General features: G+C 35.9%; 2 protein-coding genes across 4 annotated transcripts in view; one reads left to right on the top strand and one right to left on the bottom strand.

The window, feature by feature from the left end:
• LOC125238717 (pyruvate dehydrogenase (acetyl-transferring) kinase, mitochondrial) overlaps positions 1-9727 on the bottom strand; it is a 70283-nt gene extending 60556 nt beyond the window's left edge. The window contains 1 exon segment of the mRNA XM_048146129.1: positions 9413-9727. Coding sequence (XP_048002086.1) covers positions 9413-9515 — 103 coding nt within the window. The 5' untranslated portion in view covers positions 9516-9727.
• Positions 9728-9867: 140 nt separating this feature from the next.
• LOC125238716 (putative gamma-glutamylcyclotransferase CG2811) lies at positions 9868-13717 on the top strand. 3 transcript variants are annotated; one of them, XM_048146127.1, is made up of 5 exons: positions 10449-10591; positions 11097-11292; positions 11726-11831; positions 13177-13302; positions 13532-13717. In XM_048146127.1, exons 1-5 carry the CDS (start codon positions 10523-10525, stop codon positions 13581-13583), a joined length of 549 nt encoding a protein of 182 aa, XP_048002084.1. In that variant the 5' UTR covers positions 10449-10522; the 3' UTR covers positions 13584-13717. The 3 variants fall into 3 exon arrangements, with proteins under 3 accessions (XP_048002085.1, XP_048002084.1, XP_048002083.1); XM_048146128.1 differs by lacking the exons at positions 10449-10591; positions 13532-13717 and adding an exon at positions 9868-9888 and having other exon boundaries at positions 13177-13525; XM_048146126.1 differs by lacking the exon at positions 13532-13717 and having other exon boundaries at positions 13177-13525.
• The last annotated feature ends 13 nt before the right edge of the window (positions 13718-13730 follow it).

Genomic DNA, 13730 nt, shown 5'->3' with positions numbered 1-13730 from the left:
TTTCAGTTATACGAAATAAAACATCGCTACTGAAAGGATATAATTATATTCCCTTCTTACTTCAAAACTATAGGTATAACAGCTAATAAATACCCAGTTCCTTCCATCACTTGAAACATAAATTAGTAATATTTATCCTACCTTAATGAAGTGGTATTTCATTAAAAATGTCATGAGCGTTAAAAACGGTTCTATGGAGACCATCAGTAAATCGAAAAGAGAATTAATTGTTCATCACTATTTTTTACAGTATGAAATGCTTAAAAAGCCCTATGTAATTGTTTTAGAGAGCAACGTCTTTATTTAGTAAGCAAAGCTTTATCAAATACCCTTTCCATACCCTTTCAAGGGGATACCGAACCGGTCACTATTTCTAATGCCAGACAAGCAGCAATATGTGTAGATATTTTCACCTTATTGCGACGGGTGAAAAAATGTACACAACTATGAACTCAATTGTACACAATTGGCATATGACAAACCCAAGTTGAAAAAGGTGCCAACTGCCAGGTAACGAATATCTAATATTATTTAATTAGACATAATGTGATTAGTATTGCTTACGTTATTCATTCGTTTTATTTAGTTATACAAGCAATTAGTTCAAATGTTTACAAAATGACTGCACACCTTTATCAATTGCCTATCAGTTTTCACTATTATTTATATACGGTTCTTCTTCTTTTAACCCCCGACGCAAAAACGACGGAGTGTTATAAGTTTGACGTGTCTGTCTGTGTGTATGTCTGTGTTGCATCGTAGCTCCCGAACGGATGAACCGATTTCGATTTAGTTTTTTTTTTGTTTGAAAGCTGAGTTACCGACTAACTGTGTTCTTATTCCTCCTACCTCCTACCCGTATCCCACGTTATGTGGGGTCGGCTAAACACATTGCTTACAATGCCCATCTGTATAATATTATAGCGACGGCCCTGTACCAGTAGGCCTAGCACATGATGGCCGCGAGAGTATGTCACCGCGAGATAGACTACCCGTCCTTATGTCATTAATACAGTTAGAAGAAGACGTGTCATCTATCTCGCGGCGACATACTCTCGCCGCCATCATGTGCTAGGCCTACTGGCCTACGTCACTCGCTCGCGGTCGCGCGTTAAGAGGGGGTCGTACGAAATCCTCGAAAAGTGCATTCGGCGTTTAACAAATGCTGCTCACATTTCTAAATTAAATGAAATAAAATAAATGTAGTTATTATCTTAAAGAGTGTGTCTACAACTTTTGACTATTCACAATCTCCAATTATTAACGGTGTAATAACTAAACCCACACAAAGTTGACCTAAAATGAGAAAAACGTATGTCGCCGTTTAGTAAACTTTGTTAAAAAAATTCAATACCCTAGTTATAACATTATGTGATTCTGAAAGCCAGATAAATGGACTACAAGTTTTGAGGTTTTTTATATTTTTCCTCTCAAAGGCAACAAAGAAATTTTACCTTAAATTTAAACTATCGTAAAATTTCCATACATTCGCCATTGCTGTCAGAATTCTCCTTTCGATTAGATGCCCTGAGCGGCTCATCGGAGGCAGACGTGTCGCCGGTCGCTCCGCGTTGACAATTAAATTTGACAAATATTTTGACAGAAAATAGTGTACGTACACGAAAAACCATACCAGTGTAAAACTGTGCTCAAAATAAATAGGGTAAGTCGATAATGTCAGGTGGAGAACCAATCTCATTTAAAGTGTAAAGGTGCATGGCTTGTGCATCAAAAATAAATAAAAATATATCACATTATTAAAGAAAATAACAAACACAACCGAATGAGTATAAATGATTTCATTCTAGTTCGCTTAAATTGAAAAGAGTTTCATGTTTTCTTTTACTCATTGGAATAAATTTTCATTACGCTGGTATTAACAGTACGTCATTTTAAAAATATATATCTACGTCAAATTCTGTCAACCAGGTTGTATGTAAACAATTATAATTTAATTTATTTTTACATATTTAGATTTATTAATCGATTCTTACTTAGAATAGAAGAAAGGGAAATGCGGGCGGGTATATAAGTACCTATTTATTAAATACAATATTCCGTATGGTGTGCTTCTGGTTCAAATTTTTATATAAAAAAATGTTTCAATTTCATTAAAGATTACCCTGTGCATACCACGAACACGTAAGTAACCGTAAGTTCATCGTTGTTTAGAAAGTAACGCTCGTTTTGAATGGCACTTCTCCATTCAACTAGACCAGATGTTCATGGAACAGTCACCAGCATACGTATATGACTATGAACGGCCGTGACAACATATCCGATTCTCTATAGGGGCCATAAGTATATGACGACATATTCCCGGCAAAAAATTGTGATGCTTCGTGACCGGCAAAAACATAGTCTCTCTTTCTAGCGTCTCGCGAGCGTAGCGTCGGGCCAACTGTATGGAAAAAGACGCCGCGTCGCGTCGGCGCGGCTTAGCCATACAGTTGGCCCGACGCTACGATCGCGAGACGGTAGATGTGGGAGGGTCCTTATCCGTATAAATATCTGATCGGGTCGCTTAAAAATATTTGTTTCCTTATAAAAAGGAACCCTACACTGAGCGTGGCCCGACACGCTCTTGGCCGGTTTTTTTATATGTTCCATGCTAATTTTTCACACAAAAAATCTTCCAGCGGTGTGAACTTCGGTTTGTCTTTGAAAATATGTCGTTTTATTTAGTAATTTTCGCTCACCCTAACGTTGGGGTGAATAGGGAAAAGTGCTAGGGTTGACCCTTTTGGACTACGAACAAAACCTGACTAATTAGTATGTTATGAGTAGTCGGTTATGTATTAATAAAATAAATTTATCGAAATCTACACATATGATAACCTTAAACCAACCTTTATAAATGGTGCTCTGACGCAGTGAACAAGTAAGTATGGTCGTGGGCAGTGCGGATAACGTGTTAAAATATAAGCATAGTTTGTTGCTATTTTTCATGTTTAAATAACTTCTAAACTAACGTAGTGGTATTCAAGTAAAAGGTTCACAGTGAATATTAAGTAGCTTGCCAGAAATGGGTTTCTGCTTAATTATACCTACCATTGTAAGTATTGAGTTTTTAACCGTCGCCTCATATCTCAAGAAGGACGGTTATCAAGTCGTCTGTATGTTTTTTTTTTTTTTTTTATGTTTGTTCCTCGATATCTCCGTCGTTCCTGGACCGATTTTGAAAATTTTTTTTTTGATTGAATGTATATGCATACAGATTGGTCCCATTTTTCTCAGAACCCAGTTCTGATGATGGGATCCTGGAGAAATCGAGGGAACTCCTCAAATCTGAAAGGCATACATATGGTGATTTTTGTGTTTTTAAAGGAACAGCATGCATTTAGGTACGGAACAGTGACATTTGGTGCAGTGGAACTGCTGATGATGGCCAGAACGGAACTCCTCAAATCTGAACGGCACGCTTATAGTGACTTTGGTATTTTTATAAGAACAGCATGCACTTTCGTCCAGAACAGTGACATTTGGTGCAGTGGAACTGCTGATGATGGCCAGAACCAAACTCCTCAAATCTGAACGGCACGCTTATAGTGACTTTGCCATTTTTATAAGAACAGCATGCACTTTCGTCCAGAACAGTGACATTTGGTGCAGTGGAATTTTTGATGATGGTCAGAACCGAACTCCTCAAATCTGAATGGCACGCTTATAGTGACTTTGGTATTTTTATAAGAACAGTATGCACTTTCGTCCAGAACAGTGACATTTGGTGCAGTGGAACTGCTGATGATGGCCAGAACCAAACTCCTCAAACCTGAACGGCACACTCATAGTGACTTTGGTATTTTTGTAAGAAAAGCATGCATTTAAGTTCAGAACAGTGACATTTATTTAGTTATGTTTGTTAAGCATATGTTTTGAAGTCAAAGTTTGTCAAGCTTCGATTTCTTATAATATAATCGGATTCATGAGGAATTGAGGAAACTCCTCAAACCTTAACGTTATACGTATATTCATTTGTGTTGCCATCTAATAATTAAAGCATTAAAAGCAGTTTTAAAAAATACTTACACATTTCTACATAAACCAACATTCGCAAGTAGCTTTCACCAGAACCCGAAAGGCGACGGTTTTTTTTTCTTAAAAATTATGTATCATAAAGTCAAACTAGGCATTTATTACTAATGATTTACTCTGTGGGGTGCCTTTGATCACTTGCATGGGGTAACATTGACCATAATGACACATAGTTGATTATTGTCTGATTATGTCACGGTACTTGTTGAGTTGAGGTAGATAATTTGATCTCTTCGTGTGATAAATATTGAAACAATTGCAAATAAAGTTGGTTTTTCGAAGATGGTAGGTAATTTTTATTTTTGATCAAAGTAACCCCAAAATAGCGTTAAAGAGTTGTAATATTTGACTGTGCGAACCGTTTCTTTATCTTTTCTTGAGATAAAATACTTTTGCAAGGGGTTACATTCGATTACCATTTAAAAAAAACATAGGGTATCAAAGTAACCCCAATGTCAGTTTAAGTTTGATCTCATAGTTTTTTTTTTCTGCGTACATTATTTTGTTGCTTTTCTAGATTTTTAGCAGGAAAAGACTAAAAAAGTTGATGGTCCCATTTTTTTCTTTCTTTACATTTAATGGATAAAAATACCCATTAAATGTAGAAGCTAGCTATAGCTACCCATTACATGTAGAAGCTAGAGAAGTTTAAATTCCCAAATTGGTCAATGTAACCCCAGTTTACGGTAGACACCGTGAATCTATTCTAATAATTCTCTATTTATTTGAAAGAAAAATCGTTACGATATTAAAATATGCAATCTAAGATAAAAATGCTTTTCATATATAGAAATACAAACTAAGTTCAGAATTTTTTTTCGTACAACTTTTATTAAATTGGTCTACCTATCAAGTTCAAAATAATTTTCCTAGAAAGTCTTTATAAAGTCCTGCTTTTGAGATTTTTTCATATTTGAGAAAACAGCCCTTATTGCCTGAAATACGGCAGTGATATTGACATTGACATTTGCTTTTTCGTATTTTGACTGCACTGTTGTATTTTTTGCCATGCTAATTTGAACCTTATCTCTGAGCGATGTTTTTTAATTTTCAGTCACGTCACAGATGTTTATGACATAACATCTAGGTATTTAGCCATTTAAAAGAAACTACAAGGGACTTTACAGACGTGGCGACTGCAACTGGTACAGGGTCTAAGCTATAATTTAAAATATATTGTGATTTTTATATGTTTTTTTGTGTTTTATTTATTACCAAGTATGAGTTTCAACATTTTCAACTCAAGAAACTGAAATTTAGAGAAGAGACTCGGAAATTGGGTAAGATAAAGAGTCTGATGCAGATGGCGATGGATATGCGTCGATATTCCCTGTCTTTCTTTGTGTCTCTGACTTGACTGCTGCTAGCTGTACTCTATTCATTAGGTTTTTATTTTATACACATACTTTATTTTGTATCAAACTAAATGATAAAAAACCTAACGACAAGAAGAATAAAGAAAATATCTGATAGTCTTTAATACAACCCGCATATACGTAATGCACAGCACAGGCCTCTGAAGACCTGCAGGGCAATCATAGTCGCGCGATAAATGATAAAACATCGGACCGTCCCTATTGCACTTACAAATAGTGCGATAGGGCTGAATGTTTTATCATTTATCACGCGACCATAATTGTCTGCCTGGAGGTATCGGCCTTCACACACGACTTTGAATAATGTTTGCGGGGATAGGCAGGCTGACGATTTTTAATCTAAGTATAGAAAAGTAACGCAAAATGAAGTGAAAAGTAATTTGAAATACACCTAAATAAACAATCAACTGAGTAAGGAACGTTATCTACATATTTAGGTAAATTTAAGTCACATGAGACATGAACAGAGAAGGAAAGCTAGATGATGCGTATTTTTTCTCTGTCTTCTTGTATGCTACCTTTTTTACAATTTAATTTCTCAAAGGAGGTCAGTAGTTGACTACAAACTCAAAATAACACTCTTGAAAAAAATTAAGGGTCACTGACCTTTCACAGTAAATTGAGGTAGTGTGAGTGAAGGGTGTTTGTGTGTGTAATGGGGTAATTTGACAGATTCTGAAAATTCTCCCTGCTCTACCCCCTCTTAAGTACCTACCCGCTAGCAGTTGCCTCGAGGTAACAAGTGGCCGAGGGGCGCCACGCGCCCGCCTGTGTAGTCTCTCTGAGTTTTACGTAGTATTTGCGTAAGTATTTGTCGTTTTGCGGGCAAGTGAAGGACCTGCTACGTTAGTTAGTAAATAACTTATTAATAATCTGCGCCTGTACTGTACAGCTGATATGGTGTTTGTCCACAGTGAGATAGTATGTAACTGATAGCAAAGACATACATAACGACGGATAAAGTATAAGAAAAAAACGTACCTCAAAACCATAGAGAAAAAGGTACGGTGGCCTAGATGGCGTTACACCTTTGGGGAACGCTCGGCTAGATGGCGCTGATATTAATATTTGACATTTTAACACATATCAAGCTAACAATATGGGCCAAATTGTCCAAAACTGAGGTTCAAAAGTTTTAAGCTTGTGTTGAGAGATGGCAGTTTATGCACTGTGATTACACATTTTACTTTGACAGTAATTCGCTATAATAATCCTCTTTGCTTATAGTAACACTAGCTTTACATAACAATGGTCTTGTGCCAGCCCTGTTAAATGTGTAACTGTATATGATACAGGATATATCAGATTACGTGACGTGTGGTTTCCCATGCACAGTAATATACATATATGCTGGTACTACTATACTGCCGCAACAACAAGCAACTGATATAATACTATCCCTTTCTATCTCACTGGGCCTCCTTTAGCATCAAAGGGATAGCAATATGACTTCAGTAGCCAGTTAGTATTGCAGTGAGTAAGCGGCCTGTCCCAGCTATGCACAGGGATTATATAAAAATAGTGATAGGATGTATGCCATTGCAGACATTTTTGTAGGCAATTACCTGTGCTCATCACACAAATAAATGCCCATTCTTTCTTCTTGTTAGAGGCTATGTAAGGCTTAGCACCTTAAATATCACTGTGACCACTTCTGATCTATTGAAACTGCCACCTACTACAACTCTATAAATGACCATACCGGGATTTGAATGGGAGGACCACATGCAGGGTCTCTAACCACTAGACCAGAATGGTTGTTGAAAGCACAAGACCCTAAAAAGAGCTGTACTGAGTGACATTTTTTTTTTTACAATGAATATTTTTTCTTTATCTTCCAGACTCATTATAAAAGCAGTCTTGATATATCTGATAGCTGGTATTTTGATTGCATTTAATTGAGATGGTATGTGAATGACGTCCAAGAACTTATCATTGAGCATTTAGATAATTTTAATTGCTGCATATAATTTACAATAATACATACAATAACAAAAAGTTGTGTAACTCTGTCAACTGTTTTGTCTGAATCTTTAATAATTTATTATTATATAATCTCAATTCTATAATCGCAATTAGATTGTTCAGTTTCTTAGGGTTCCGTAGTCAACTAGGAACCCTTATAGTTTCGCCATGTCTGTCTGTCCGTCCGTCCGCGGATAATCTCAGTAACCGTTAGCACTAGAAAGCTGAAATTTGGTACCAATATGTATATCAATCACGCCAACAAAGTGCAAAAATAAAAAATGGAAAAAATCTTTTATTAGGGTACCCACCCTACATGTAAAGTGGGGGTTGATATTTTTTTTCATTCCAATCCCAACGTGTGATATATTGTTGGATAGGTATTTAAAAATGAATAAGGGTTTACTAAAATCGTTTTTTTGATAATATTAATATTTTCCGGAAATAATCGCTCCTAAAAAAAAAAGTGAAAAAAATCACAAAGGTAGAACTTTATAAAAACTTTCTAGGAAAATTGTTTTGAACTTGATAGGTTCAGTAGTTTTTGAGAAAAATACGGAAAACTACGGAACCCTACACTGAGCGTGGCCCAACACGCTCTTGGCCGATTTTATTTAGAAGTTAAGCATGGCAAAACTTATTATAAACCATGTATATAGTTCCCAAGTTGCCCTCACCTAGAATATACCCGGCAAAGGAATCCCTGCCGCCCTAAGTCGACTTGGTGTTGCTCTGTTCAGCAAGAGCTCAGGGTGTTAAGGGGGGGGGGGAGGTTACGCAAATGGTACAAGTCCGGAGTAAATGGATAAATATGATTCAAGCCCTACACCCCAGCAGAGGGTAACAGGATGTAAAGAAGAAGTTTATAGTTTATTTAGTACTTAAGATTATTGTTTATTGAGGACCCATATGGTCTATATATGTATGGATTTATTTCTGTATGGGTATATATACTCTGTCAAACAAGTCTGTCAGTAAATAAGAACAAAGAAAACTATATGCATCCTTTTCTTTAGGGTGCTAAAAAAGGATACCTCAGCAATTCCCGTCAACTTTGTATGCATCCTTTTTGTTACCAACATTTAGTAATATAATTCGACTTTCGTAAGATATATACAGGATAATTGTTATAATTAAGTATAGATAAAAGAGATACCTATAGTTTTAAAATCTCAATTCATCAACAAAATCTTTGTAACAAAATAGGAATTAATAAAAACAAATTTAACTTTTCCCTTAATTTTTGTACAAAGTTGACGGGAATTGCTGACCTATAGTTTTCTTAGTTCTTATTTACTGACAAACTTGTTTGACAGAGTATACAACAAGTTTCTAAAACGTTATCTATGTCTACTATGTAAAAAGTTACATGATCATCTATTCTAGCCATAGGAAATAGTTTATAGTACCTTGAAATAAAGTCTAAAATTCGTTCAATACTGTTTGGATAACAACATTGATTATAAAAAGAGGAATCAGGTCATTGACTAGGCGATGAATGATGAGACAAAAACTTGATTAAAGAGCCAATTAGGTGATTAAATAAAGCTAATTAACTACTAAACATCGCCTTAGAGAATAACCACTTATAGCTGTACAGAGTACAACCTTTGTCATTAAATTAAAAAAAAAAGTCATTAGGAAAAACTTTTTAAAAGATGAAATAGGATTTTAAATTGATTTTTACTGTTGAAACTCATAGTAATGATTATAAAGAAGCCTTGAGAACTGGCGATAAACAACGTTGTACGTTTCCGCAATAAATTTCTATAAATTTTAGAACTAATGGCAAACTGGTGTACTGCCAGCGATCTCGCCAATTATTGTATCAAATACTGATTATCGCGAAAACTTGATAAACGTGTAGACGAAAACAATAATGACTATCCGGTAACGTAAACAATATACATAATAAAGACACACGCATTACTTCTATGACTTTAAGTAAACAAAACAAATAAAAAATCTAAGATAACCTTGAAAAAAACGCCGACCTCAAACGGGCCCATTATCTTTTTAAATTAAAAAAAACTTACCAAAATCTATAAACTGCTTTATAGACAAAGGCGATGGATTAAACTGCGAATAAAAGTCCAGCATTTTCGTCACATTTGAGAAAATGGTTCCCGCCAGCCTCATTTTGGATGTTTTTGCTTCACGTTACAATCAAAAATTAAGGTACGAAATTAGTTTATCACCGGCACTAGAGCTCAACAACACACAACATATTGATGTAAAATTCCGGTCTGTGAAATGGGTAAAATATGTTAAACATCGAAATTTTACAAACTGTTGTAATTACACAAAACAACTAAATCCCGCAATGAATGAAATGAAACTGGATGAATTGACCGATCGACCGACCGGACCGACAGACCTTCGGCCGCAAGTAGTTTCGAGCACACTTTATCAATTTACAAAACAAATACAACTTTAATACTTTGCATCAAAGTTCATTTCAAGCCATCGTCTTGGATTCTGACGTAACTAAACGTCAAGTGACGCAGTAGAAGTATTTTTCATCGTTCAAACGCTACAGTGACTCCGAATTTTGTTGGTTCAAGCTAGGAACATACTACGCGGACGTCCGTCGTAAATCGACCGCGACCGCGACCGATCAGTGTGCACGGAACAAAACATCCAGCGAGCCAGATTTCGATCGGACGTCCATGCGCTCAAGGCCACGTCCACGTCCGTCGACCGATAGTTTGCACGGTTATGTGTATTTCCATTGTCCAGATTCCCGTCCGCGGTCGATTTACGACGGACGTCCGCGTATTATGTTCCTAGCTTCACGCTTGAAGTAAAACAAAATGGAAAAACGGCTTTGAAAGATAAGTTCAAGTCGCGGCTGATTTGATTTTCAGTACAAAATTATCTTCTTTTAGAATAAAAATTAAATTTATTAAGCAACAAACTGTTAGTACTGTAAGTAATTTTGTTCAATTACGAATATGACATGTTGTTTACTTGTGATTGTTTAAATCGCAAAAAGAAAATTACCTACATTTTTACTCAAACGTTTCCTGTTTTGACGTATCATGACCAAAGGAAAGAGAGGGAAAATTATTTTCAAAAAATATTTTTGTAGTGATAGTTTTTCATTTTGTTATCGTGTTTTATCGTTGTAATTTACATAAAGATTAATGATAAAGACTGCGAATGTTGTAACACACTCTAATATAAGACAGTTCATCGTTCATGTCGTAAGAAAGGTAAGGTTAAGGTTTTAGTTCAGAAAACGTTTTACCAACGACTGTCTGCTAAAATTAATCTTTCTAGGTGTGGAAAATTTTGTATCTTGTAGTAAATACCTATAAAACTATGCATTTAATTAAATAAACCTTTATTTAAAATCAACAACAAAGACGATTCATGAAAAAAAAGGAAATAATTGTTTTTATTCCATAACCTCTTCATGGCTTCATGGCTATTTATTTATGATATGTTCATATTGTAATTACTAATTTAAATTCAACTAAAACATTATTTTACACATCTGATTTATTTAATCTATGATAGTACTCTTTATTATACTGTGTTTAGACGGAGAAGAGCATCACATTATTTTACACTTTTAGCATCAAAATTGAATCCTTTTCTAATATAATAAAGTTTATTTTATCACGATTCACTCGTTTATAAATCCCCATGATTTTTTGTACTGTTTGAGAGAACCTTCAAAAGGTTTGTCTATGTACATTACTATTTTTTTTTCAGATGACCCATCAAGTCTTTGTCTATGGTACACTAAAGCGCAATGAGCCTAACCACTACTGGCTGAGCAATCCTGAGAACGGAGCGAGCAAGTTCGTAACCAATGGAATAACAAAGACTAAATACCCACTAATCATCGCTACGAGATACAACATTCCATTTTTACTTTACAGTCCGGGCAACGGAGCTAATGTACAAGGTGAAATATTATACGCACAAGATTACACATATTAATGAAATTAAGTCTTATAGTAAGCTCAAGAAAGCTTGTATGTCCTCAGCCAGTAATATGACATCCGCTGATGCCTAACTAGGATTCGAACCTAGGACTGTTAGCTTCACAAGCAAGGTTACTTCCCGTTTGGCCAGACTGGTTATTAATAGTTACTTTTTAGTATGTATTTTGTATTTAGGTAATCATCATAGTAGGTTCAAACTCCAGTAAGGGCATTTATTTGTAATTGAACACAGATATTTGTTCCTTTCATTGATGTTTTCTATATTGCATAATGATGTGTTTCTGTTTATTGCGTATATAATTAACACAAGCCCTCTTGCGCTTACCGTGGCACTCAGTCAATCTGTGTACGAATGTCCTATATTTATTAACATATATTTTATTTAATTTTCAGGTGAAATATATCAAGTTGATGACAAAATGCTGAGTAACCTGGATGTGTTGGAAGATCATCCCAAATTCTACGTCAGAGAAGTAGATGACATACAAATACAGAAAGGGTGAGATATCTAATACAGTCAGCCAAAACAGCTTTTTACGTAATAATGTTATGATTATTCAGAATAACCTAACCATAAAATTAAAATTTTGAAAAAACCCCCGACCACGACATAGTAGACCGATTTTCATGAAACATGGCTAAGAATAAGAACCACAGACCAACCCCTATAGACATCCATTACAAGACGACTCGCGGTCGCCAGCCTTCCTAGTATTTGCACTGATATAAGCGCGGGCGCTCGCCGTGCCCGATCAGTAGCGACCAAGTAACAGACCCGAAAGCAGCGCGTGTTTTTCGCAGTAAAAAAATTGAAAAAGGGTATTTTGATGTCTTAAAGATGTCCACCTGTAGTGTGAAATGGTGTGGAAAGGTAACAAGAAGCTCAAATTTAAAAACAGACGTCATTACATTCCACATAAAAGTCATATTTATAATTTATTCAGAGCCGGCATAGGTCAACTTACATTGGCCACTTACGCGTCAGTAGAGGGACAGTCCCTTTCATCTGGCGCGACTGCCCGCCGTCCTTGAAACGGCCAATCACAGCGCGCTTAACACATTCCCCGCCCGCTCCTCGCACCCCTGGCACTGGTGACTCGTATCGCGAACAAAATATACAAGAATGCTACTCTATAGGAGGTTCTCTGTGATAAGAACACTCCCGACTAACTCAGCTTTCAGAAAAAAAAACGAAATCTAAGTCGGTTCATCCGTTCGGGAGCTACGATGCCACAGACAGATACACACACAGACAGACAGACAGACACGTCAAACTTATAACACCCCGTCGTTTTTGCGTCGGGGGTTAAAAACTGAACACCAAGCCCACTAGAATTTTCGATATAAGTGCGAAAAAGAGGAAGTTCGGAACGAGTGGCGATAAATTAAAACACGACTGAAGGAAGTTACGAATTTTCTATTTGCACTTGTATTATGTTTTTCAATACTTACATATGGCTCTTTGAAGGTTGGACATATAGCCACTGTAATTAACTACTTCTCGCACTACTTTGATAATGATAAAATAGCACCATGTGTACTGAAATAGTAGGTACATTACATTACGATACTAATTCGGAAGAGAGGAAGTTGAAAACGAGTGGAGTGGCGATAAATTAAAACACGACCGAAGCGACTGTTTTAAACCAACACGAGTTCCACAAATCCCTCTTTTTTTTAACCAAACAAAATATAAGGACTAATACTTTGTGTAAGTAGTAAGTATAAGGTTATCTGGCAGTCGCTTTCGTAAAACTAGTGCCTACACGGGATTAGTTGTCAAAGCGGACCCCAGGCTCCCGTGGCGTATACCGGGCGGAAACTAATTATTCTTTTCTCTTCAGGAATGAAACATCAGCAACGAAATGCTGGGTGTATTTCCTAAAGACGTTTAAACCAGAGCTGCTGAAGAAGCCAACGATCAGCAACTACTCTTCCTCAGGACCCCACGGCCTCGTCTATTCGGAGAGGTGCAATAGAGACCCTAGTTACGATTATTGGAAGGAAGTTAAACACAGTCAGGGAGACTGTTGATTTTTAGAAAATCTAGTCAAAAAAGTACCTTAATGGACAAATAAAAGAACATAATGCATGGAAATAGTGTATATAAAAAATATTTTTAAAAATAAACGGTTAATAGTGCTTTTAACGGCTTATTTTGTAATTCGTGCCTTGAAAATGTTTTTATTTTTGTTTCAGTAATAACGAATCGACCATGGACGATTTGTACGATGATATTATAAAGAAATAGTGTAATTTACGTCGTGTTATACGCAAAAATTATTTGCTGTATTTATTAAAGTTAAATTATATTTTTACAAAATCTTTCTTTTTATTTTGGAACAGATCCACAATTTATACGATTAATTTGTGAACGCAACCAAACGCAGTTTGACAG

The sequence above is a fragment of the Leguminivora glycinivorella genome, chromosome 24, assembly GCF_023078275.1.
Source record: "Leguminivora glycinivorella isolate SPB_JAAS2020 chromosome 24, LegGlyc_1.1, whole genome shotgun sequence".
NCBI lineage: Eukaryota > Metazoa > Arthropoda > Insecta > Lepidoptera > Tortricidae > Leguminivora > Leguminivora glycinivorella.
The sequence above is the reverse complement of the archived record's forward strand: the minus strand, read 5'-3'. Positions and strand labels throughout refer to the sequence as shown.